Below are 24,130 nucleotides of genomic sequence, written 5' to 3' on the forward strand. Positions count from 1 at the left end.
GCAACATCCTGGTAAATCTTTTGTGAACCTTCTCTAATTTAATAATCTCCTTCCTATAACAGGGTGACCAGAACTGGACACAGTGCTCCAGAAGAGGCCTCACCAATAAAGTCACACAGTCATAGAGATATACAGCATGGAAACAGACCCTTCGGTCCAACCCGTCCATGCCAACCAGATATCCTAACCCAATCTAGTCCCACCTGCCAGCACCCGGCCCATATCCCTCCAAACCCTTCCTATTCATATACCCATCCAAATGCCTCTTAAATGTTGCAATTGTACCAGCCTCCACCACTTCCTCTGGCAGCTCATTCCATACACGTACCACCCTCTGCATGAAAAGGTTGCCCCTTAGGTCTCTTTTATATCTTTCCCCTCTCACCCTAAACCTATGCCCTCTAGTTCTGGACTCCCCCACCCCAGGGAAAAGACTTTGTCTATTTATCCTATCCATGCCCCTCATAATTTTGTAAACCACTATAAGGTCACCCCTCAGCCTCCGACGCTCCAGGGAAAACAGCCCCAGCCTGTTCAGCCTCTCCCTATAGCTCAAATCCTCCAACCCTGGCAACATCCTTGTAAATCTTTTCTGAACCCTTTCAAGTTTCACAATATCTTTCCGATAGGAAGGAGACCAGAATTGCACGCAATATTCCAACAGTGGCTAAACCTATGTCCTGTACAGCCGCAACATTACCTCCCAACTCCTGTATTCAATGCTCTGACCAATAAAGGAAAGCATACCAAACGCCTTCTTCACTATCCTATCTACCTGCGACTCCACTTTCAAGGAGCTATGAACCTGCACTCCAATGTCCTGTACAACCTCAATATGATGTCCCAACTCCTATACTCAATGCTCTGATGTCCCAACTCCTATACTCAAGTGCTGCATGGGTGGCACAGTGGTTAGCACTGCTGCCTCACAGCGCCTGAGACCCGGGTTCAATTCCCGACTCAGGCGACTGACTATGTGGAGTTTGCACATTCTCCCCGTGTCTGCGTGGGTTTCCTCCGGGTGCTCCGGTTTCCTCCCACAGTACAAAGATGTGCAGGTCAGGTGAATTGGCCATGCTAAATTGCCCGTAGTGTTAGGTGAAGGGGTAAATGTAGGAGTATGGGTGGGTTGCGCTTCGGCGGGTCGGTGTGGACTTGTTGGGTCGAAGGGCCTGTTTCCACACTGTAATGTAATCTAAAAAAAAATCTAATCAAGTTCAAGAAGACAGCTCACCACCACCTTCTCAAGGGCAACTAGGGAGGGAGCCAGTAATGCCCACACCCTGTGAGTAAATTAAAAGAATCTTGGACATTTGAATTTCATTCTTCTAAATTCTAGTAAATACAGACCCAACCTACTCAACTTCTTCTCATGAGGCAGTTCCTCCATTACCAGTAGCAGCCCAGTGAATTTTCTCTGGACTGCCTCCAAAGCCTGTATAACTTCCCTTCAAGAAGGGGCACACGGATTTACCAGGCTGTTGCTGGGAATGGAGGGTTCATTTTATAAGGAGGGGCAGGATAGGCAAGGACCTTTTTTCATTGGGGCATAGGAGGTTGAGGGGGTGACCTTACCGAGGTTTATAAAATCATGGGGGGCATAAATAAGGTGAATAGCAAAGGCTTTTTCTCCCCTTCGTCAGATTTATTTTTGTCACAGGTGGGACAAGTTGCGACTGGCCTCTGAGAGTCAATAAGATTGAGCTACACCCTGACAGCGTACACTCTGTAACAGTGACGACAAGGAGCTGTAATGACATACAGTAAACCATGAGCAAGGACAAAGGCTCTCCAAATCCCCAACATGCCTCAGCACGTCCTGCAGTTCACATGGTCACTCTTGACTGATAAAATCATTGATTGTGCACAGTTACACAATGTTGCAACTGACCTTTTTGAGTTTTGGAGCCCACAGCAGTCACACTCTTATAGAATCTATTGAGGTGCAATGTTTATGAATCACAGAACTGTGACAGTGCAGAAGAAGGCCTTTCAGCCCATCTTGTTAAACGAACATCATTACCTCCCTTTTCCCCCTACCCTTACCCATTGTTTCTATCCAAATAACCATCCAATGCCCCTCTTGGATGCCTCAATTGAACCTGCCTCCACCACATTCCCAGGCAGTGCATTCCACACCCTAACCACTCACTGGGTGAAAATGGATTTCCTCATTTCGCCTTTGCTTTGTTCGCAGCCTCACATTAAAATCTCATTCTCGCTCCTTTTACTGTTGGAAAACAGTGTTGTTTTGAAGCACATTGAGGGGACAGTCTAACCTCAATGCCCACAAGACAATTTGCATTTTTACAACTTTATTTTACGAGGAACTGCCAATCTTGTAAACGCTTTGCGTTGTAAGTGAACAATGCTTATGTCTGACGAATACTGGAGTGGAAAGATCAGGGTGGATGATGGAGTGCCTTTGGTGGGATTGGTTTGGCCAGAATATTGAGGACAGTAACATGTACCAGGAGCACCGAGCTCAGGCTGCATCGTGAGTGACACGGACAGTACTGGGATGTACACTGGGATGGGAAGAATTTTGGTTTAAAAGAAAGTCAGACAAGGTGCTGTGACCTGGCCTATGTCGCACACAAATTGTGGTGGAGCATGTCTTTGACATTAGCGCTCGAAAGGGTAAATATTGACAGGGAAACTTTCTCACAGCTAGAGTCACAGAGCTGTACAGCATGGAAAAAACACGTCTATACCAACCAGACATTCTAAATTAATCTAGTCCCATTTGCCAGCATTTGTTCTATATCCCTCTAAACCCTTCCTATTCATACACCATCCAGATGCCTTTTAAATGTTGTAATTGTACCAGCCTCCACCACTTCCTCTGACAGCTCATTCCATACACGCACCAACCACTGAGTGAAAAAGTTGCCCCTTTTATATCTTTCCAGCTCCCTCTTGATAATATCTAATGAACTGGCCCCAACAGCTTCCTGTGGGAGAGAATTCCACAGGTTCACAGCTCTCTGAGTGAAGAAATTCTTCCTTATCTCAGTCCTGAATGGCTTAGCCCCGTATTCTGGACCTCCACAACATCGGGAACATTCTTCCTACATCTAGCCTGTCCAGTCCCATCAGGGTTTTGTATGTTTCTATGAGATCCCCCCATATTCTTCTAAATTCAGTGAGGTCAAGTCCACTCCATCCAGCCTTTCCTCTGAACTGAATCAACCATTCACTGGGGGTTGCATTTCACTGGTAAGGCCACGGTTTATTGCCTAGAGCCTCAGGGCACTAGAGCTGATACAGGGTAGACCATTTGAGACTTAGATGAGGAGGAATGTCTTCACCCAGACTGTAGTGAGCCTGTGGAATTCTCTGTCACGGAAAGCGGTTTGATTAGATTCCCTACAGTGTGGATACAGGCCCTTTGGCCCAACAAGTCCACACCGACCCTCCAAAGAGAAACCCACCCAGACCCTTTCCCTCTGACTAATGCAGTTAAAGCTATGGGTAATTTAGCATGGCCAATTTACCTGACCTGCACATCTTTGGATTGTGGGAGGAAACCGGAGCACCCAGAGGAAACCCACCTGGGGAGAATGTGCAAACTCCACACAGACAGTCGCCCAAGGCTGGAGTCGAACCTGGGTCCCTGGTGCTGTGAGGCAGCAGTGCTAACCACTGAGTCACCGTGCCACCCCAATGGTTGATGCCAAAACATTGAATGTTTTCAAGGAGGAGCTAGATGGAGTCCGTAGGGCTAAAGGGATCAAAGGGAATGGAGAGGGAGTGGGAACAGGGCACTGAGTTGGATAATCGGCCATGATTACATTGAATGGCGGAACAGGCCCGAAGGGGTGAATGGCCTACTCATGTTTCCATGTCTCCAAAAATTATGACAAGGAACAGAATGAACTTCCTGAGGAAGAGGTGGATGTGGGTACAATTACAATGTTTAAAAGAATTTTGGAATAGTGCATGAAGAGGAAAGGTTTGGAGGTTTATGGGCCAGGAGCAGGCAGGTGTGACCACCATATATACTCAAGTAATAGTCGATCTCGTGTAAAGGTCGACCCCCTACTTTTGGCCAAATAACCTGAAATTTTCCACATATCTCATGTGAAAGCCCACCCTAGTTCTTCACAGAGAACAGATCAACGTTTATGAATCAGTGTGCCGGCCATCACATCCCGCTATAATGTTCCAGTCTGGCGATTGCTCTGCTCCCGATCTTCCAGTCCACTGGCTGTTGTGCTCCGCTCCGTATTTTCTGAATTACCATAATTCTTTTTTTTTTCCCCTTTATTCATTTAGAGATCAGTTGGGCTTCTGCTAATGATACAGTATGAATTCTGCTAATGATATGGCATGAATTTTGACGTGAATTTCAGCCCCTCAAAAATAGTATCCGTGTAATAGTCGACCCCATAGACTTCTAAAAAGTAGTCAAAACAATTCGACTATTACTCGAGTATAAATGATAGCTTAGTTTGGGATTATCTAGCATGGACTAGTTGGACCGAAGGGTCTGTTTCTGTGCTGCATAACTCTATGACTCTAAGAGTCGGCCACTCAGCCCTTCTAGTTGATTCCTGATGAAGGGCTTTTGCCCGGAACGTCGAGTTTCCTGCTCCTTGGACGCTGCCTGACCTGCTGTGCTTTTCCAGCACCACTCTGATCTAAGCTCCTCCTAGTTGCTCCGTCATTCATTGCTGATCATTGCTGATCTGACTTTAACCTCAACTCTACATTCTTGCATCTCCCTGATAACCTTTCACCCCCTTGTTTATGAAGCAGTTCAGCTGAGCGGTCATTCAGTCTATCTGGTGGACATGGCACAAGCTAAGAGTGAGGCTGTAGGCACAGGAGTCACACAGAGGGTAGATGGTTTGAGGGGCAAAAGGTTCTCCTTTACTAAGGGGCATTGGTGAATAGTCAGGGTTTTCGTTTTATGCGACAGTCCAAAAGCATCACAGTCATGTGTACCAACACCAGTGTGCGATGGTTGGATTTGAAAGTGACCTGAGCCCCATTCCATTCAGTAATGCATATCCCTATCCACCCCCTCCCCTCTGAACCCATAAACACCAGAATTCATTCATGTAGGCCAGGCAGCCAATGACTCACCATTGCTAAACTCCTTCCAATACATTTCAGGAAAGCAAAGGTACCATCGACAGTCCGAGCTCCAAGCAAGTCTCCGACCTGCTGCCTCAGTGCTTTCAGATTTAGTTCAGGTAAAACCCTGCCAATGAGATATGAGGCGTTCAGAAATTCTGGCTTCACCAATGCTGATCAATAACTCTCCCTGATGCTCAGAACACAAAGTAATTACAGGAATTTCAACTTTGATTAATATGGGGGAAATGATAGTGTCACTCATCCAGTCAACCTCAGGATAATCCCACAATGGCAGATGATAAAATTGAACTCTATAAAAACTGGAATTAAAAGCTCACCTCATGGAGACCATTTAGGCTTATATGATGGCTCAGTAGTTAGCACCACTGCCTCACAGTGCCAGGAACCTTGGTTCAATTCCAGCCTCAGGCAACTGTCTGTGTGGAGTTTGCACATTCTCCCCATGTCTGCGTGGGTTCCCTCCAGGTGCTCTGGTTTCTTCCCACAGTCAAAGGATGTTCAGGTTTGGTGAATTGCCCATAGTGTCCAAGGATGTGTAGGTTAGGTGGATGAGCCTTGGGAAATGCCGGGTCACAAAGGTACGGAGGTGAGATGCTCTTCGGAGGGTCAGTGTGGACTCGATCGGCCAAAGAGACTGCTTCCATTATCCACTGTTATAGAAACTCATCTGGTTCACTAATGCCTTTTAAGGAAAAAAATCTGCTGTCCTTACCTGGTCTGGCCAATGAAGACTTCAGACCACGCTGACTCGTAACCGTCCTCTGGGCAATTAGGGAGGGGCAATAAATGTTAGCCTAGCCAGTGACACCCACATCCCATGAAGATATTTGTTAAAAAAGAGATCTGGAATAGAAACCTCACAAGGAGATCTTCGATTGGATGATGCCTCGGAGTCAACCCCTCAGGATCAATCAGGGCAACTTCCACCCCTGCCAGTCTTGAAGGACAGTGGCAGCTTCCTCACCCCAAGCCAGAGACTCCGGGTTCAAATCCCACCCCGGGACTTCATGGCCCAGGAAGGGGAGAGTTTGTAAAATGGCCAAATAGGTTAATTCTCTGAATTCCTCCAAAACCCCAGGGCAGGTGGTAAGATGGGGAGAGTCACTTGGTCAGCCATTCTGATGAAGGACATTTTTCTCTCTCTCTCTCTCCCCTTTGACTGAGTACAGCACAGAGCTGAAAAATATGTTGCTGGAAAAGCGCAGCAGGTCAGGCAGCATCCAAGGAGCAGGAGAATCGACGTTTCGGGCATAAGCCCTTCTTCAGGAATGAGGGCTGAAGAAGGGCTTATGCCCGAAACGTCGATTCTCCTGCTCCTTGGATGCTGCCTGACCTGCTGTGCTTTTCCAGCAACACATGTTTCAGCTCTGATCTCCAGCATCTGCAGTCCTCACTTTCTCCTGAGTATAGTACACACTGAAATAACTCCACAAAGGCCGGGATATCATCACCAAGTCACCCTTTATTTACGTGCGGGGAGTCCTTAACTATAGTACTGCCTTATACAGAGTCAGGCACTAGACTGTGAGTATCTTTGACACTAAACGTTTTTATATATCAGCCAAGGCTTCTTCATTGGACCAGATTAACAGCCACAATCAGGGGAATCATATTCTACATACAGTGGAGGTAATGACCTAGTTATCAATGCTGGACTGTTAATCCAGAGATTCCTGATGAAGGGCTTTTGCCCGAAACGTCGATTTTCCTGCTCCTTGGATGCTGCCTGACCTGCTGTGCTTTTCCAGCACCACACTAATCTTGTTAATCCACAGATCCAGGGAATGTTCTTGGGACCTGGCTTCGAACCACATCACTGCAGATGGTGGAATTTTAAGTCACTAAAACTTGGAAGTAACAGTCTAATGACGACTGTATCGATTGTTGGAAAAGCCTATCTGGTTCATTAATGTCCTTTAGGGAAGGAAATCTGCCATCCTTATCTGGTTGGCCGACGTATGACTCCAGACCCACAGCAATGTGGTTGACTCTTAACTGCCCTTTGGTCAATTGGGTTAGGGCAAAAAATGCTGGGTCAGCCAGCAACGCTCTCATCCCATTAATGAGTATTTAAAAAATATATAAATTATCACCAGACTCGGAGTTCCAGGGCAGATGGTGGAATTTGAATTCAATAACAATCTGGAATTAAGAGTTTAATGATAAACATGAATTCACCGTTGACTTCCAAGGAAACCCATTTAGTTACTGTTCAATGATTCTATTGTTTTACTGTGAGATTTAGAGGAGATTTGAGAAACTTTTTCACTCAGCAGGTGGTGGGAATCTGGAATGCGCTGCCTGGGACAGTAATGGGGCTGGAAACCTTACCACCTTCAACAAATAACTGGGTGAGCACTTGAAATATCATAATATTCAAGGATATGGGACAAGTGCAGGAGATTTGGGTTAGTGCATCTTTAGTGATAGTCGTGTCAGTACAAACCTGATGGGCCGAAGGGCCTTTTCCGCATTCTATTACTGCACTCTATTACTATGACTATGGTTCACTAATCCCCCTTAGGGGAGGAAACCGCCATCCTTTCCTGGTTTGGTCTCTCTGTGACTCCAGACCCACAGCAATTAGTTGACTCTTAACTGCCCTCTGAGCAAATAGGGATGGGCAATAAATGTTGGCCTAATGAGCAATGCCCTCATCCTGTGAATGAGTAAGTCAAACAAAATGTCAGCTGACTGACTTTGTTACATTCACTACATATACCTCAATCAGATCTCCTCTCATCCTTCTAAATTCTCGTCAGTATAGGCCTAACTGCTGAATCTCTCTTCGTAAGACAAACCCCACATTTTTGGAAGTAATTATGAACCTCCTCTGAACTGCCTCCAATACAACTATACCCCTCCTCAATTAAGAGACCAAAACTGAATGCAGTACTCCAGAGGTGATTGCACCAAGCCTAGCACTATTACAACAACACTTCCCTACTTTAATACTCCATTCTTTTTGCAATAAATGTCAAAATTCTATTTGCCTTCCTGTTTGCATGTGTTTTGCATGTGTTCCTACACTGGTTAATCTCACCCTTTCAGAGATAGGCCAAGAAAGCATCCAATAAAACAAGCCGATGACTGAATCACGAGCTGCCTTGTTTCGGCGTCAGTAAGAGGATCACACTCATTCCATTAATTGGATCCACTTAACAGCCCAGCCTCTGTGGTAAAAAAATTCCCTCAGGGAGAAAACAAATTCCTCCTCATCTCTGTCCCTGCCCCCAGGTAGTGATCCTCCCTTTTCTCATCTACACACTGCCCTTGGACAGCAAAACTCCAGACCAATGTTCATTTTCACACACTTGCTCACACAGCTCTACCTCACCACCAACTCTTTCACTGTTGCCATACTAACAGGCTGCTAATCCGACATGCAGTACTGGATGAGCAGAAATATTAAACGTTTGGAAGACTGGGATCATTGATCTCTCCATTCTGGAGGCTCCCTGCCTCTATTCCTGATGAAGGGCTTTTGCCCGAAACGTCGATTTTCCTGCTCCTCGGATGCTGCCTGACCTGCTGTGCTTTTCCAGCACCACTCTAATCTAAACTCTGGTTTCCAGCATCTGCAGTCCTCACTTTTGCCTCATTGCTTTCTTTCCCCAGCCCAAGCTCCACTACCTAATCCTGTCCAAAGCTAAACCAGAACAAATCATGTTGCCAAATTGAGACTGAGGCAACCTTTTCATAGAATCCCTACAGTACGGAAACAAGCCATTTGGCCCATGAGGTCTACACTGACTGTCGGAAGAGCATCCTACCTAAACCCACCCCCATAATCCTGCATTTCCCATGGCTAATTCACCTAGTCTGCACATCCCTGAACACTATGGGCTATTTAGCATGACCAATCCTCCCTAACCTGCACGTCTTTGGACTGTGCGAGGAAACCAGAGCACCCAGAGGAAACCCACAGAGACATGGGGAAAATGTTCAAACTCCACACAGACAGTCACCCGAGAGTGGAATTGAACCCAGGTCGCTGGTTCTGTGAGATAGCGGTCCTAACCACTGAGTCACTGTACCACCCTTTCTCTGAGCACATAAACTCCCCTTCACTTGGACTGTCGGGAGCCACCTCCCTGTTGTGGTCAGACTTCAGCCCTGGCTTTCTGCATGCAACAAAAAGCAGTCTAGACCCTACAAGAAAGACAGGCAACAGATCAACTGTTGCCAAGGTTACCTCTAGCCTGGATCTCTGAGTAGTGAACTTGACCAGGCTTAGGAACAGGCCCGTAACAGAGATTCTCGGACCCCTGCATCACAGCCTCTCCTCAATTAAGAGACCAATGCCAAAAGCTCTGCCACGGGAGACCAAAGTGGTGCCCAAAGCTGAGGAGCGAGCTCTTTAAAGAATGGAAGAGGGAATACAATTTCACACAGCGAAACACAAACTTGAAACAAAAGCAGAAATTACCTGACATGCTCAGCAGATCTGGCAGCATCTGTGGAGAAAAAGCAGTTAAAGTTTTGGGTCGAGTGACCCTTCCTCAGAACCTATTGTTATTAGGAAAGGGTAGGTGTGTATGCTAAAGATGGGATTGGGAGGGGCAGTAAACAAGGTGGAGATAGAGCCCAGAGAGAGGGGGAGAGAGAGAGAGAGAGAGAGAGAGAGAAAAAAAAACAGTTGAATAGACAAAGGAATGGGAGAATGAGTAGCTGCTAATGGGGACCATCAGTGGCTGACAGTGGACTGTTTGTGGTAGCAGCCCATGGGATGTCAAGGCCTGGTGTGTGGGGGTTGGGGTAAGGACGTGGGAGACAATGCCTCAGGCTCTAAGATTATTGAGCTTGATATTGAGTCCTGAAGGCTGCAGGGTTGCCAAGTGGAAAATGAGGTGCTGTTCTTCCAGCTTGTACTGAGCTTCACTGGAGCACTGCAGCAAGGCTGAGACAGAGATGTTGGCCAGGGAACAAGGTAGTGTGTTGGAGTGGCAGGCAACTGGAAGCTCGGTCATTTTTGCGGGCAGAACGTAGATGTTCTGTGAAGCTGTCGCCCAGTCTAGACTTCATCTCCCCAATGTGAGCAGCGAATGCAGGAGACTAGATTGTGGGAAGTGCATGTAAAGTGCTGCTTCACCTGGAAGGTGTGTTTGGGCCCTTGGACATTGTGGAGGGAGAAGGTAAATGGGCAGGTGTTACACCTTCGGCAGTTGCGAGGGGTGCATTAGGAGTGGAGGAAGAGTGGACCAGGGGTATCCCGGAGGGAATGATCCCTGTGGAAAGCTGACAGGAGCGGGTAGGGGAATGTGTATGTGGCAGTGGAGAAAGAGTTGTGGGTGGGGGCTGGAGTAGGACAGTTCCACGTGCTCCATGAACAGACAGGTGTAACTGGGGCCCATGCGTGTACCCATGGCCACCCCGCTGAGCTGAAGAAAATGAGAGGAATTAAAGGAGAAATTGTTGAGGGTGGGGACAGGCTTAGCCAGACGGAGCAAGGTGATAGTGGGTGAGGACAGTTCAGGCCTTTGTTCCAGGAAGACGCGGAGAGCCCTGAGACCATCCTGAAGGGGGATAGACGTGTAAAGGGATTGCCCCTCCCTGGTAACGAGGATGCAGCTAAAGCCCACAAACTGGAAAGTCCCAAACCTGGCCAGGCGACCGCTATTGGACTGCATCATCAACAGAGGCTTAGAGCAAGAAAATCAGCATTAATCCTTACCTGATGAACCCTGCCGAGATGAACTTGTTTATGGCATGGTTGGAAACTGTATTCAACTTACTGTTCCACAATTCCGCTGGGACATAGAAAACATGAAGCTCTATGACCTGAAACAGTTTATAATAACAGCACTGTGAATACACAATACTCCCGCAATGTAATTTGACACTAATACACTCAATAGCTTGAATAACAAAGGATGCTAATTATATTCAGGAAAGTCAATCACAGTTACAAAAGAAATGGCTATTATGGGTTTAAATCACTGCTGGGATTAAGTTGCTCTCTCAACTGGGCAATTTAAAAAGTTTAAAGTTGCCATAGTCCTTCTAGACCACAGCGCAATTCTCTCACTCTGCACCAAATACCAGGCATTCAGCTCATTGAGCTAAATGGCCACGGAACAATTTAATTGCAGTGCTACAAGGTAAAGATGAAGTTTATACAGTCCCATTCTTTCAGTAGAGCAAGAGGCAACTGGTGTTTAACCCAAGGGTCACCACACCTCAGGCAAGGGGACAGGTAACCTCAGCTCAGTGCAGGAACTGAACCCACTTTGTTAGTGTCACTAACCAGCCAACTGAGCTAACCAGCACTGCAATACTGGACTATTGTAAAAGGATTGATCTGCAGGGTGGCACGGTGATTAGTGCTGCTGCCTCAGGCTGAATGGCCTGTTTTCATAATATGGGGAATCTAACCTAATTATGAAAGACCCCTCCCACCCCAATTACATTCTCCAATCTCTTCCGTCAGGCAGAAGATGCAAAAGCTTAAACACACGACTCCACCGATTTAAGAACATCTTCTCCCCCTGCTGTTATTAGACTTCTGAATGGTCCTCTCAAATTTTAAATTTAATGTTGATCTCTCTCTCTCTGTGCGCATCCTCTGCAGCTGTAACATTGTATTCCTTGCTCTGTCAGTTACCTTAATGCACTTTGTATACTGCATGCAAAACAAAACTTTTCACTGTCTGCTCAAACCATCAGGAAATGTGTAAATGTCAGATTCATCAGCCGCACTCACAAGGTGGAGCATCCACACTCTCAAAACCAATCACAACATTGTCATCAACCAGCAGACAAAGGAGGAGCCATCATCATTCTGAACAGAATGGTCTACTGCAAGGAAGTGGACCGACAACTGAACAACCAGGAGCACTACAGAGAACTATCAACTGATCCCACCAAAGAACTCACCCATCAACTAAACAGATTGACGAAGATCTTGATCCAGTCCTTCAGAGTACCCTAAGCACTCTCATCCCATGTACTTCTTGGAAAGGGAACTTCTGAAGGTATACAAAGCCAACGCATTTGGACATTTCATTTTATCAGGCAATGGAACCTTATGTGAGAACCTCTATGGCTATTGTGAGGGCATCTTGAAACCCATTGTATAAGGAACCCACAGCTTCTGTCACGACACGAAAGATTTCTTACAGAAACTCAGCACCCATGGACAAGTCAAACCGGGAATATTCCTCATCACGATGGATGTTTGGGCACTCTACACCGGCATTCCCCATGACAACAGCATCACTGCAAAAGCCTCAGTACTCAACACCAACAACTGCCAATCTCCGAGCACCGTCCCACAATTCATCGCTTCATCCTCGATCGCAACATCTTCACCTTCGACAACCAGCTCTTCATCCAGACACATGGAACAGCTATGAGGACCAAATTTGCACCCCAATATGTTGCTGCATAGGACCTCTGACCAATGCTACACATCAGAAACATTGGTAACATTCTCCTCCGCTGGTCCCATGGCGAGCAGTCACTGAAACAACAACACAGTGATATCAACAAGTTTCATCCCACCATCAGACTGACCATGAACTACTCCTCAGATTCAGTCTCATTCTTGGATACATACATCTCCATCAAAGACGGGGCACCTCAGTGTACCACAAGCTCACGGATAACCTCACGATGCTACACTTCTCCAGCTTCCACCCTAAACGTATTAAAACAGCCATCCCCTATAGACAAACCCTTTGCATACCCAGGATCTGTTCAGATGAGGAGGAACGTGACAGGTGCCTGGAAGTACTCATGGATGTCCTCATAAGAACAGGATATGATGCTCAACTCATCGATTTCCAGTTCCGACATGGCACAGCATGGAACCATAATGACCTCCTCAGGAGACATACACGAACTGCAACCAATAGGGTACCCTTCGTTGTCCAATACTTCCCAGGAGCTGAAAACTTACGCCATGTTTTTCGTGACCTGCAACACATTATCAATGAGGATGGGCACCTCACCAAGACCTTCCCCACACCTCCACTGCTCACCTTTAAGCAACCGCCAAACCTCAAACAGATCATTGTTCGTAGCAAGCTGCCCGGCTTTCAGGACAACTCCATACAACCCTGTTACGGTAAGCGCTGCAAGACGTGTCAGAGTGTGGACATGGATACCACCATCACCATGTACGTGGCAGGTGACTCGGCCAATGTTATCTATCTTATACGTTGCAGGCAAGGATGCCCTGAGACATGGTACATTGGGGAAACCAAGCAAAGGCTACAGCAACAGATGAATCGACACTGCACAACAATCAACAGACAGGAGTGTTCCCTCCCAGTTGGGGAACACTTCAGCGGTCCAGGACATTTGACCTCAGACCTTTGGGTGACCTCCAAGGCGGACTTCGAGACAGGCAGCAGGGAAAAGTGGCTGAGCAGAGGCTGATAGCTAAGTTCCATACCCACAGGGAGGGCCTCAACCAGGACCTTGGGTTCATGTCACACTACGGGTGTGCATTGCACTATACACACACACAGGCACTCCTATACACACGCACTCCTATACACACACATATATACACAGACACACACACAGACACTCACACACACCCTTACAGACACACACACTCCCGCATATATCCTCTCAGAGACTCAGACCACTCTACGCTCACGCACACACATTTAACACTCTCTCACAGACACTCAAAACACCCACCCCAGACACATACACACAGACACACACACATACACCCCCTCACAGACTTAAGACAACCTACACTCACATACATACACATATACACTCTCTCTCACACTCACAACCCCCCAATCCAGACACACAGACACACACACACACACACACACACACATATACATATACGTTTGTGGGGTGAATTTGGACTTGCAGAGTTACATTGTATTTTGCTCAAAAACTGCATGAATTCATGTAAGACTCTGTTATCTCACTTTTTAGATTAGAATCCGTCTAAACATTATGGCACAGACAGAGAACACGGGGCTAACACCTTCAACATGTTGTCTAGCTAACACCAATTGTTACAGTTATCCTGAGAATGCAACTTTTACAAAAAAGTTTTGTGATTTACACATGAAAGAAGTGAAACTATCATGGTATTTGAACAGATAAAAGACTCAACAAACAATCAAGGTATTTTTCAATGTATAATTTCAATGATATCACACTGTAAACGTTTGCTATAAATTACGATCTTATTCTCCACAACCACCTGATGAAGGAGCGTCGCTCCGAAAGCTAGTGCTTCCAATTAAACCTGTTGGACTATAGCCCGGTGTTGTGTGATTTATACCTCAGTTAAAGAAGGCAGGTCACCACCCCTTTTGCATGGATAATTATTCAGGACTTTAGAGTTAGTCCTGTGTAAGACAATGGGGAGCAAGATTCTAACCTCCAACCTGGTCCATTGCAATCACTTTGTCCAGTCCAGAAAGTATCTCCCTCTTGAAGGTTCCCATTGTCATCCTGTAAACTCCAAAACATTAATAAGTGTTCAGGGATTGAAAGAATTAGAAATAACTCTTCCTGGAATAAATTATCTCCTGAGCTGAAAGGGACAAGGATAACTGTTAAAAACCTGTTGGACTATAACCTGGTGTTGTGTGATTTTTAACTGTTAAAAAGGAATTGAAAACAATTAGCTAGCCCGGGGAAAAGAAGGATTTGAAGCTACGTAAACGAGTTGTTTTAACAACTGCTTGATAACTAGCTGCCTTATGCTACCAGGACAAATGATTGGCATGCAGAAGAATTTAAGGAGTTAATGGCAGGACAGACTGTGTTTTAGACAGCTAATACTGAATGTAACAAGGGACCGAGAAGCTTGGTTGAAAGCAGATGGTTTTCATTCCTGATAAGAAAGACTTGGTGTTTTCAGGACTTAACAAAGCAGAGAATCCGAGCAGAATTCGAGATTCTTCAGCAGCAGATCTGTGGACAGCCACATAGCACACAGGTCAAACCCTGGAAACACCCAGAGACATAGAACATAGAACAATACAGCGCAGAACAGGCCCTCTGGCCCTCGATGTTGCGCCGACCTGTGAACTATTCTCAGCTCGTCCCCCTACACGATCCCAAAATCATTCATGAGACAGGTTGGAATTGTAGCAAAAATCCACCATTCATTGACTAATAGCTAGGAAGAGCTGTGAGACTTAACTTGCCTACTTGACGGGGTCCTATTTTAGTTGCTACATGTAATAAAGTTTAAATCATTGTTTCAGTATTTAATTTTCTATGAGATTTCTTAATAAGTATCTGAATTTAAGGTAGCTTGTCATAATGTATCCACAACACCATTAGATGTATTTAGTCAGATATTCTATGTTTAACCTTTCAATGGTGCATTGGATAATTATCTGGTTAAAAATTGTGTGATGGGGTACATGGAAAGAGCAGGTGATTAGCACTCGATAATGATGCAGGCACAATGGGCCTAATCACTTCCTCCGGTGCCAGAAGAATTCAGGGATTCTTTGGTCAAACACATTTTCTTTCTCAATGGTGTCCATTCAACTGTAAGGCTGGCCAGGGGTACGTCTAGGGGTAAGATAGATACCCTGCCAATCTCAGCCATCTCCCTGTCACTATGTCCTGACAGTATCTCTGGCCAGTCAATCAGAGATGGGTAACAAACCCCTCGCCAGCCTGGTTTACATTCCATGAAAGAATGTTTTAAAAAGGCAAATAGAATCTTTGCCGAACAAGCCCAAAGCGGACTCGTGGTGAGAGCGGAGTTGGATTCAGGTCAGTGCGGTACCTGGCAGCATCAGTGTTGGCGAGGACTCTTGGTGGTGAGGGCATCGGTAGAGGACAGATGGTGTTGAACACCAGTGACCCAGGTTCCAGTGGTTAGCAACACCGTGAAAGGAGATTCGCGCCTGGCCACCAGGCCCATTACCGAGATGGACTGTAACAGTGAACACTTCCTTTATTTGCCTTGGCTTGTAGGTGGTATGATGGCTCAGTGGTTTGCAGTGCTACCTCACAGCACCAGGGTCCCAGGTTCAATTCTAGCCTTGGGTGACTGTCTGCGTGGAGTTTGCACATTTGCCCCGTGTCTGCGTGGGTTTCCTCCCGCAGGTCAGGTGAATTGGCCATGCTAAATTGCCCATAGTGTTAAGTGCATTAGTCAGAGGGAAATGGGTCTGGGTGGTTTACTCTTCAGAGGACTGATTGGGCTGAAGGACCTGTTTCCATCTTTTTCTTCATTTTTCTGCCTTTATACTCTATGTTTCGTTTTATTTTCTGTGTTTCAAGACGGTGCCGGAGAATGGCAACACCATGCAACACTTTTCACCGTATTTTGTAACAAGATCCAGGTGACAATAAATAAACCAAATCAAACAAAATTAATGTAGTAAAATAAAGATCCGCAGATGCTGGAAATCTGAAACAAAAACAGGAATTACTGGGAAAACTCAGCAGGTCTGGCAGCATCTGTGGATAGAAAGCCAGGTTAACATTTCAAGTTGAGTGACCTTGTCAGTTCTGAAGAGTCACTGGATCCGAAATATTAACTCTGCTTTCTCCTATAGATGCCGCCAAATGAAAATAGTGGGTTATTTCCCTTCATTGAAGTAATAGGCTGGAACTACTGTACAGTAACATAGTCTTAACTAATGCTGGAGATTCTAAACGATAAGTTCATAGATAACACGAAAATCAGTGGTGCAGTAAATAGCAAGGAAGAAAGCCTTCGACATCAGGATGGTCAGATGTGCTCAAGTATCACGAATGTAACTTAGGCTGGAAATGTGCGCAGTGATGCATTATGGGAGGACTAACAAGACCAGGCAGCATACAGTGAATGGTAGGGCTATGGGAATACAGAGGATCAGAGGGACCTTGCTGTGCATCCATAGATCCTGAAGCCAACAGGACAGGCAATTAAGGGGGTTAAGGAGGCATATAGGATGCTTGCCTTTGTTAGTCAAACATAGAAAATAGGAGTGGAATAGGTCATTCAGCCCTTCTAGCCTGATCTGCTAGGCATTGAATACAAAAGCAAAAAGGTCTCAACAAATAAAAGCAAAATACTGCAGATGCTGGAAACCTGAATCGAACACAGAATGCTGGAGAAACTCAGCAGGTCTGGCAGCAACGGTGGAGAGAGAAACAGAGCTAACATTTCAAGTGGTTTGAACTTCTGCACTTACAACTGATCTTGGCATATTTGAAACATTAATTCTGTCTCTCTCTCTCCACCAATGTTGCCAGACCTGCTGAGTTTCTCCAGGATTTTCTGAGGTGACGATGGAGTTGTATCACAGCGGGAGTACTGTGTGCAATTGTGGTCACCACACAACAGGAAGGATGTGACTGCATTGGAGGGGGTGCAGAAGAGATCCACCAGAATGTTGCCCAGGATGGAGCTTTGTTTTCCTTAAGGGAGAGAAAGCAGAAGGGGGACCTGATTGAGATGTGTAAGATTTTGAGGGCTACAGATAGGATCGTTTGAGAGAAACCTTTTACGGTGAAAGAGTAGAAGGTTTACAGGGGATTTTAGGAAAATCTGTTTCACCCACAGAGTGGCAAGAGACCTGGATTCAAGTCTCACCTGCTCCAGAGGTAAGTCAAAATATCTCTGAACACTGATGAGGAAAACAGGCGAAAGTGAGGACCGCAGATACTGGAGACCAGATTCGAGAGTGTGGTGCTGGAAAAGCACTGCAGGTCAGGCAGCATCCGAGGAGCAGGAAAATCGACGTTTCGGGCAAAAGTCCTTCATCAGGAATGAGGCAGTGGAGAGATAAGCGGGAGGAGAGCGGGGTTGGGGGCAAGATCGAGACTGCTTCAGGACGTGGCTGAAGAGCTTCAGGGCCGAGGAGCTGACCTGGGGGAGAGGGTGGGGGGCTGCAGTGAGAGCGAGACTCACTGAGATCTTTGTGGAGAGATGAGACCTCCTTCAAGGTAGACATCCTTGGAAGGGGATTCGCAGTGGGGTTAGGATCAACTGGGCGAAAGTGAGGACTGCAGACGCTGGAGATTAGAGTCGAGAGTGTGGTGCTGGAAAAGCACAGCAGGTCAGGCAGCACTGAGGAGCAGGAGAATACGATGAGGAAGATAATCTAACAGTAAAGGTAAAATGATCACAGGGACCTGGTTGGGTGGGGGGGGGGGTAATTGGCAGTTTAAAAGAAACAGGATCAAGAGAATAGACGGTGAACAAGGGAGGACGAGGGGAGATAGAAGAGGAAACAAAATTATATGAGACATGGGTCAGGGCGGGGGTTGGAAACATGGGAAGGTCATTCAGCCTTTCAAGCTTGCTTCACCATCCAATATGATCATAGCGTTAATGTAAGTTTGTTGGAGGATGGAAGAGGTGGAAACATCTGATTGGATTCTCTCAAGCGTAGTCATAAACAAAAATTCAACAAGCATAATTACAAAATGCTCAATATTTTATCTAAAGTACCTCATGCTCAGAGTGGCAGGGGTGTCAGTCGACTGGTCTTTGTAAAATTCTAGTGGGCATGAAATGAAATGTTCATAATGCCAACATTGAATTTTAATAAGTTAAAAATCACACAACACCAGGTTATAGTCCAACAGGTTTAATTGGAAGCACTAGCTTTCGGAGTGCTGCTCCTTCATCAGGTGGTTGTGATTTTTAACTTTGTACACCCCAGTCCAAAACCGGTACTTCCATATCCTGAATTTTACTGGAATCCTGTTAACACTGAGCAGCCTGCCAACACTTGGTTGGAAGGGCAGGGTTTGCGATTTGTGCGTCAGACTTCCACTTTTACAAGATCACTGAATACATTCTAATTCATGTTTAATTGACAGATTAACAATGTATCTTATAAGGTGAAGTCATACAGGCAGAGCTGTATCGATCTTTGACTCACTGTATACAATAAGCACTATCCAATTGGCAAACTGCTTTCCATGACGTTTGACAAATAAAAGTGAGCATCAATAAACAATGCTTTCCTCTTTCTGAAAGATGTCAGCTTTGACTCAAAAGCAAAACATCGCCACCCGTCAAGAACCGCATCCAAAAACATTGCAATCATTACCCAAACAATTCAGTTATAAATTCAGATAAAAGCAAACAGAACTGGCACATGCCTAACGACTGTATCTGTTTACACATTCCCTGCATTCTCCCTTCTTTGTTTCCAGTACAAAACCGTTTCTCTGCAAAACGATTTTGATCATGATGTTCTCAATTATATTCGTATTTTCTTTAACATGCTTTTCCAGCCTAGTAATAAATAAACAAGCTATTATACAGTGATATGGGATTGAGGACAGGCTGCATTTACTGTAGGGTGGCGAAGGGATGATCTCATTGAGGTGCTTCAGATGATTGAAGGGGTTGAAAGGCAGAAAGGTACAGCTGGTGGATGACTCAAAGGTCCTTTACCTTTAACTGAGAGCTAAGAGGCTTGTGGTGCAGTGGTAGAATCCTTACCTTTGGTTCAGAAGTTCTATGCTCAAATCCCACCAGTTCCAGAGGAGTGTTATAACGTGCCTGAGCAGGTTGGTTCAAATATACATTAAATGAAAGCTAGTCCACTGAGGAGGACATGTATTTCCACATTAGTCACATCCCCGGATTCACCTTATCTTGATGTTAAGTCTCACCCATGCCTTGGCTCCACCTAAACTGGGGTTAGCCTCAGCACATACATGGCACTGTTCTGCCTCCTGCACAGAGAATGACATTTGCTCCTGATCCTGGGTGCGTATTCATAACAAAATCATTGCATACTTCAGTCAGTAAACTCTGCAGCCCCTGAGCTGCTAAGATCGCAGTGTCACTCTGATTGCTGAAGAGACAACATCACAAATGTGCGGTTATGTGCAGCCTGGCTTGATATAGGCAGATCTCTATGAAAGATATACAGATACTGATTGTCAGTAGGTTGTACTGATAACAGGGTTTAACAGCTCAGGTTGGGGGGGGGGAGGGAATGGCTCTTGTGACAAAGTGGCAATGTCCCTACGTCTGAGCCAGGACACCCAGGTTCAAATCCCACCCGCTCCAGAGAAATACCATAATATCACAGAAAAGGTTGATTAGGATACATTTTGAAACTGTTCCCCGCAGGGCAGGTGCTGAGAACCAGTAGGGACAGGTTTATGGTGACTGGCCAAAAAAAGACAGGTCAAAAAGTGTGGTGCTGGGAAAGCACAGCAGGTCAGGCAGCATCCGAGGACAGTCGACATTTTGGACATAGGCCCTTTGTCAGGAAAAAAGGCACAGTTTGGGGGGAAGGCTTTTGTGGTGCAGTGGTAGTACCCTCATCTCAGAGCCAGGAGGCTCAAGTCCCTCCTGCTCCCACAGTGTGTCATAACATCTCTAAAAAGGGTGATTAGAAAATAAAAACAGAAGTTGTGGAGATAAATCAGAGTTAACATTTCAGGTCCAGTGACCCTTTCTCGGGACACAAAATGTTAACTCTGATTTCTCTCCACAGATGCTGCCAGATCTGCTGAGCTTTTCCAACAATTTCTGTTTTTGTTTCTGATCTCCAGCATCTGCAGTGCTTTGGTTTTGACTAGAAAATATCTTATTAGTGAACATAATAGGTGAAGTCCTAATGGTGTTGAGAGTGTGGTGCTGGAAAAGCACAGCAGGTCAGGCAGGAGAATTGATGTTTCGAGCACAAGCCCGTCATCAGGAATGGTCCTAATCGTATCATTGCTAGATTATTAATCTAGAGAAAGTGAAGACTGCAGATGCTGGAGATCAGAGTCAAAAAGTGTGGTGCTAGAAAAGCACAGCAGAAACGTTTCTGATGAAGGGCTTATGCCTGAAACGTCGATTCTCCTGCTCCTCGGATGCTGCCTGACCTGCTGTGCTTTTCCAGCACCACACTTTTTGACTACTAATCTAGAGACCCAAGGTAGTGTAGTCTGGATGTGCAGAGGGATCTTGGAGTCCACATGCATAGATCCCTGAAAGTTGCCACCCAGATGGATAGTGCTATTAAGAAGGCATATGGTGTGTTAGGTTTCATTGGTAGAGGGATTGAGTTCCAGAGCCGCAATCTCATGCTACAACTATACAAAACGCTGGTGTGGCCACATTTGGAATATTGTGTACAGTTCTGGTCGCCATATCTCGGGAAGGATGTGGAAGCATTGGAAAAGGTGCAGAGGAGATATACCAGGATGTTGCCTAGTCTGGAGGGAAGGTCTTATGAGGAAAGGCTGAGAGACTTGGGTCTGTTCTCATTGGAAAGAAGAAGGCTAAGAGGGGATTTGATAGAGACATACAAGATGATCAGAGGATTAGATAGGGTAGACAGTGGAAGTCTTTTTCCTAGGATGATGACGTCAGCTTGTATGAGAGGGCATAAGTACAAATTATGGGGTGATAGATTTAAGACATGTCAGAGGCAGGTTCTTTATGCAGAGAGTGGTAAGGGCATGGGATGCCCTGCTTGCTAATGTAGTCGACTCAGCCACATTAGGGAGATTTAAACAATCCTTAGATAAGCACATGAGTGATTTGGGGATAGTGTAGGGGGACGAGCTGAGAATAGTTCACAGGTCGGCACAACATCGAAGACCGAAGGGCCTGTTCTGTGCTGTATTGTTCTATGTTCTAATATTCTGGGGACTTGAGTTCAAAATCCTGCCATGGCAGATGTGGAAATTAAATTCAATAAAAATCTGGAATTAAGAGTCCGATGATGACCATTGCTGATTGTTGGATTATTAACATACAATGTTCAGAGGGTTTGCTCATTCAGGTATCAATTGTGTAAACCTCTCTCTGCTACATATTTACATCCTCTCCTAAATAAGGGAACCAAAACTGCTCATAGTATTTGAGCTGTGGTCTTACTAATGTCCTGTATAAATGCAGCATGACCCCCTTACTTTGCAGTTCGATTCCTGCAATGATATAGGACAGGATTCCATGAGCCTCCACCACTCTCCTAGGCAGCACATTCCAAATCCTAACAACTCTCTGAGTAAAGAAGGTTATCCTGACCTCACTGTTAGCTCTCTTGTTGACAATCCTGAAATTGAGACCCCTCGTTACTGACACATCAACTCATGGAAACAGAGTATCCTGCTTACTCTGTCAAAATTGTTCATAATTTGGAACACATCAATAAAGTCACCTCTTACACCAAGGAGAATAAGCCCAATCTCTCTAATCTTTCCCTGTATCTTAAAGCTCTCTTTCCTGAGATCATTCCAGTAAATCCCCTTTATACTGTCTCCAGTGCCTTAACATTCTTCCTGAAATAAGATTCCCAGAACGGATCAGAATACTCCAGATATGTTCTGACCAACGGTTTGTTGAGCTATACCATCACTTCCTTGATTTTATACTCTAGGTCTCTATTTATAAACTCAAATATCCTACAAACCTTCTCAACAACGGTTCCAACTTGCCTGGCCATGTATGTGAACCCCGAGGTCCCTCTGCTCCTGTACTCCCCTCAGAGTTGTCCCATTGAGGCCTGTATTGTCTCTCTGTGTTTCTTCGACCAAAATGCATTATGCCACATTTTTCTGTATTGAAATTCATCTGCCAGGTGTCTGCCTCTTTGGCCAAATTGCCAATGTCCCTTTGAACTTGCTCAGCCTCTGTCACACACCTACTGCAGCTGTCTAATCTGAGGAGAGGGAGGGATTATATAACAATGTTGCTACTCAGCACCGCGCTCATGACCTGCCCACCTTCCTTCCCACCTCTCCGCTCCATCCTCCTCTTCGACTTATCACCAATACCCACACCTTCACCTACCTATTGCTTTTCCAGCTACCTTCCCCCCCAATCGGACCCCCTCCCATTTATCTCTCAACCCCCTTGTCCCAAACACACACCACATTCCTGATGAAGAGCTTATGCTCGAAAGTCGACTCTCCTGCTCCTCGGAGGCTGCCTGACCAGCTGTGCTTTTCCAGCACCACACATTTTGATGATAGGCATTTCAAACTGGCAAAATAAGAGCACCGTGGTTACATTCGTGCTAGTTTATCTTGGTTTTTCATCTTAAAATTGCCATGGTCCTATTGGACAATAGGGCTACTCTTTCCTTAATGAGATAGAGAGAGAGAGACACACACAAATGGTGGTGAGTTTAACCTAAGGATCAACATGACCCCTGAGGGGAGAACTCTTCAGTAACCTCGACTGGTGCAGGAATTGAACCCACACTGTTAGCATCACAAAAAAAAGCCAGCTGCTCAGCCAACTGAGCTAACCAAGGTGTCCCACTTTAGTGCAGAAAAATAGTCAGAAAATATGCCTCAAAAATAAAGTTTCCCTTTCGGCGCTTCAGAGGTTAGCACGGCTGCTTCATTGCATCTTGGGACCTGAGTTCAATTCCAGCCTCGGGCGACTGTCTGTGTGGAGTTTGCACATTCTCCCCGTGTCTGTGTGGGTTTCCTCTGGGTGCTCTGGTTTCCTCCCATTGTCCAAAGATGTGCAGGTTAGGGGGATTGGCCGTGGGAAATTTGGGGTGATGGGGATAGGATGGGGTCTGGAATTGGGTGGAATGCTCTTCAGAGGATTGGCCTGAACATGATGGGCTGAATGGCCTCATTCCACACTGTAGGGTTCTCTGATTCTATCGACAGTAAATCCCTGTTATCCAGTATGTGTGGGGAATATGTGTGTGTATATTTGTGGTGGTGTGGTGTTTTGCCTTTTTACATGAAACTGCCAGTCGTATGGGAAATACTCTAATAGAAACCCAATCCAGTACACTGTAATATTCTTTCAATAAAAATCTTTAATCCAAATGTCAAAAGTGCAGCGCAGGGTTCTATAAACTCTGATCATGCTTCATTAGAGACAGCAACACAATTGGCAGATGCACTTTGAACAGCAGCTGAAAGTGAGGGTTGAGGAGATAGGGATTTAAGCAAGGTGAAAGTGAGGACTGCAGATGCTGGAGATCAAAGCTGAAAATGTTTTGCTGGAAAAGCGCAGCAGGTCAGGCAGCATCCAAGGAGCAGGAGAATCGACGTTTCGGGCATGAGCCCTTCTTCAGGAATCTGATTCCTGAAGAAGGGCTCATGCCCGAAACGTCGATTCTCCTGCTCCTTGGATGCTGCCTGACCTGCT

General features: G+C 45.7%; 1 protein-coding gene across 1 annotated transcript in view; it reads right to left on the minus strand.

Moving 5' to 3' along the window:
* Positions 1–24,130, minus strand: part of spata1 (spermatogenesis associated 1) — a 65,718-nt gene that overhangs the window by 34,430 nt on the left and 7,158 nt on the right. The window contains exons 2-3 of the mRNA XM_043700118.2: positions 10,781–10,887; positions 5,092–5,209 (exon numbers count right to left, since the gene is read on the minus strand). Of these exons, the coding sequence (XP_043556053.2) occupies positions 5,092–5,209; positions 10,781–10,887 (225 nt within the window). The remainder of the gene's footprint in view (positions 1–5,091; positions 5,210–10,780; positions 10,888–24,130) is intronic.

This window comes from Chiloscyllium plagiosum, unplaced genomic scaffold, assembly GCF_037043375.1.
Source record: "Chiloscyllium plagiosum isolate Xiang-an unplaced genomic scaffold, Cpla_swu_hap1 HiC_scaffold_9, whole genome shotgun sequence".
In the NCBI taxonomy this organism is placed as follows: Eukaryota; Metazoa; Chordata; class Chondrichthyes; order Orectolobiformes; family Hemiscylliidae; genus Chiloscyllium; species Chiloscyllium plagiosum.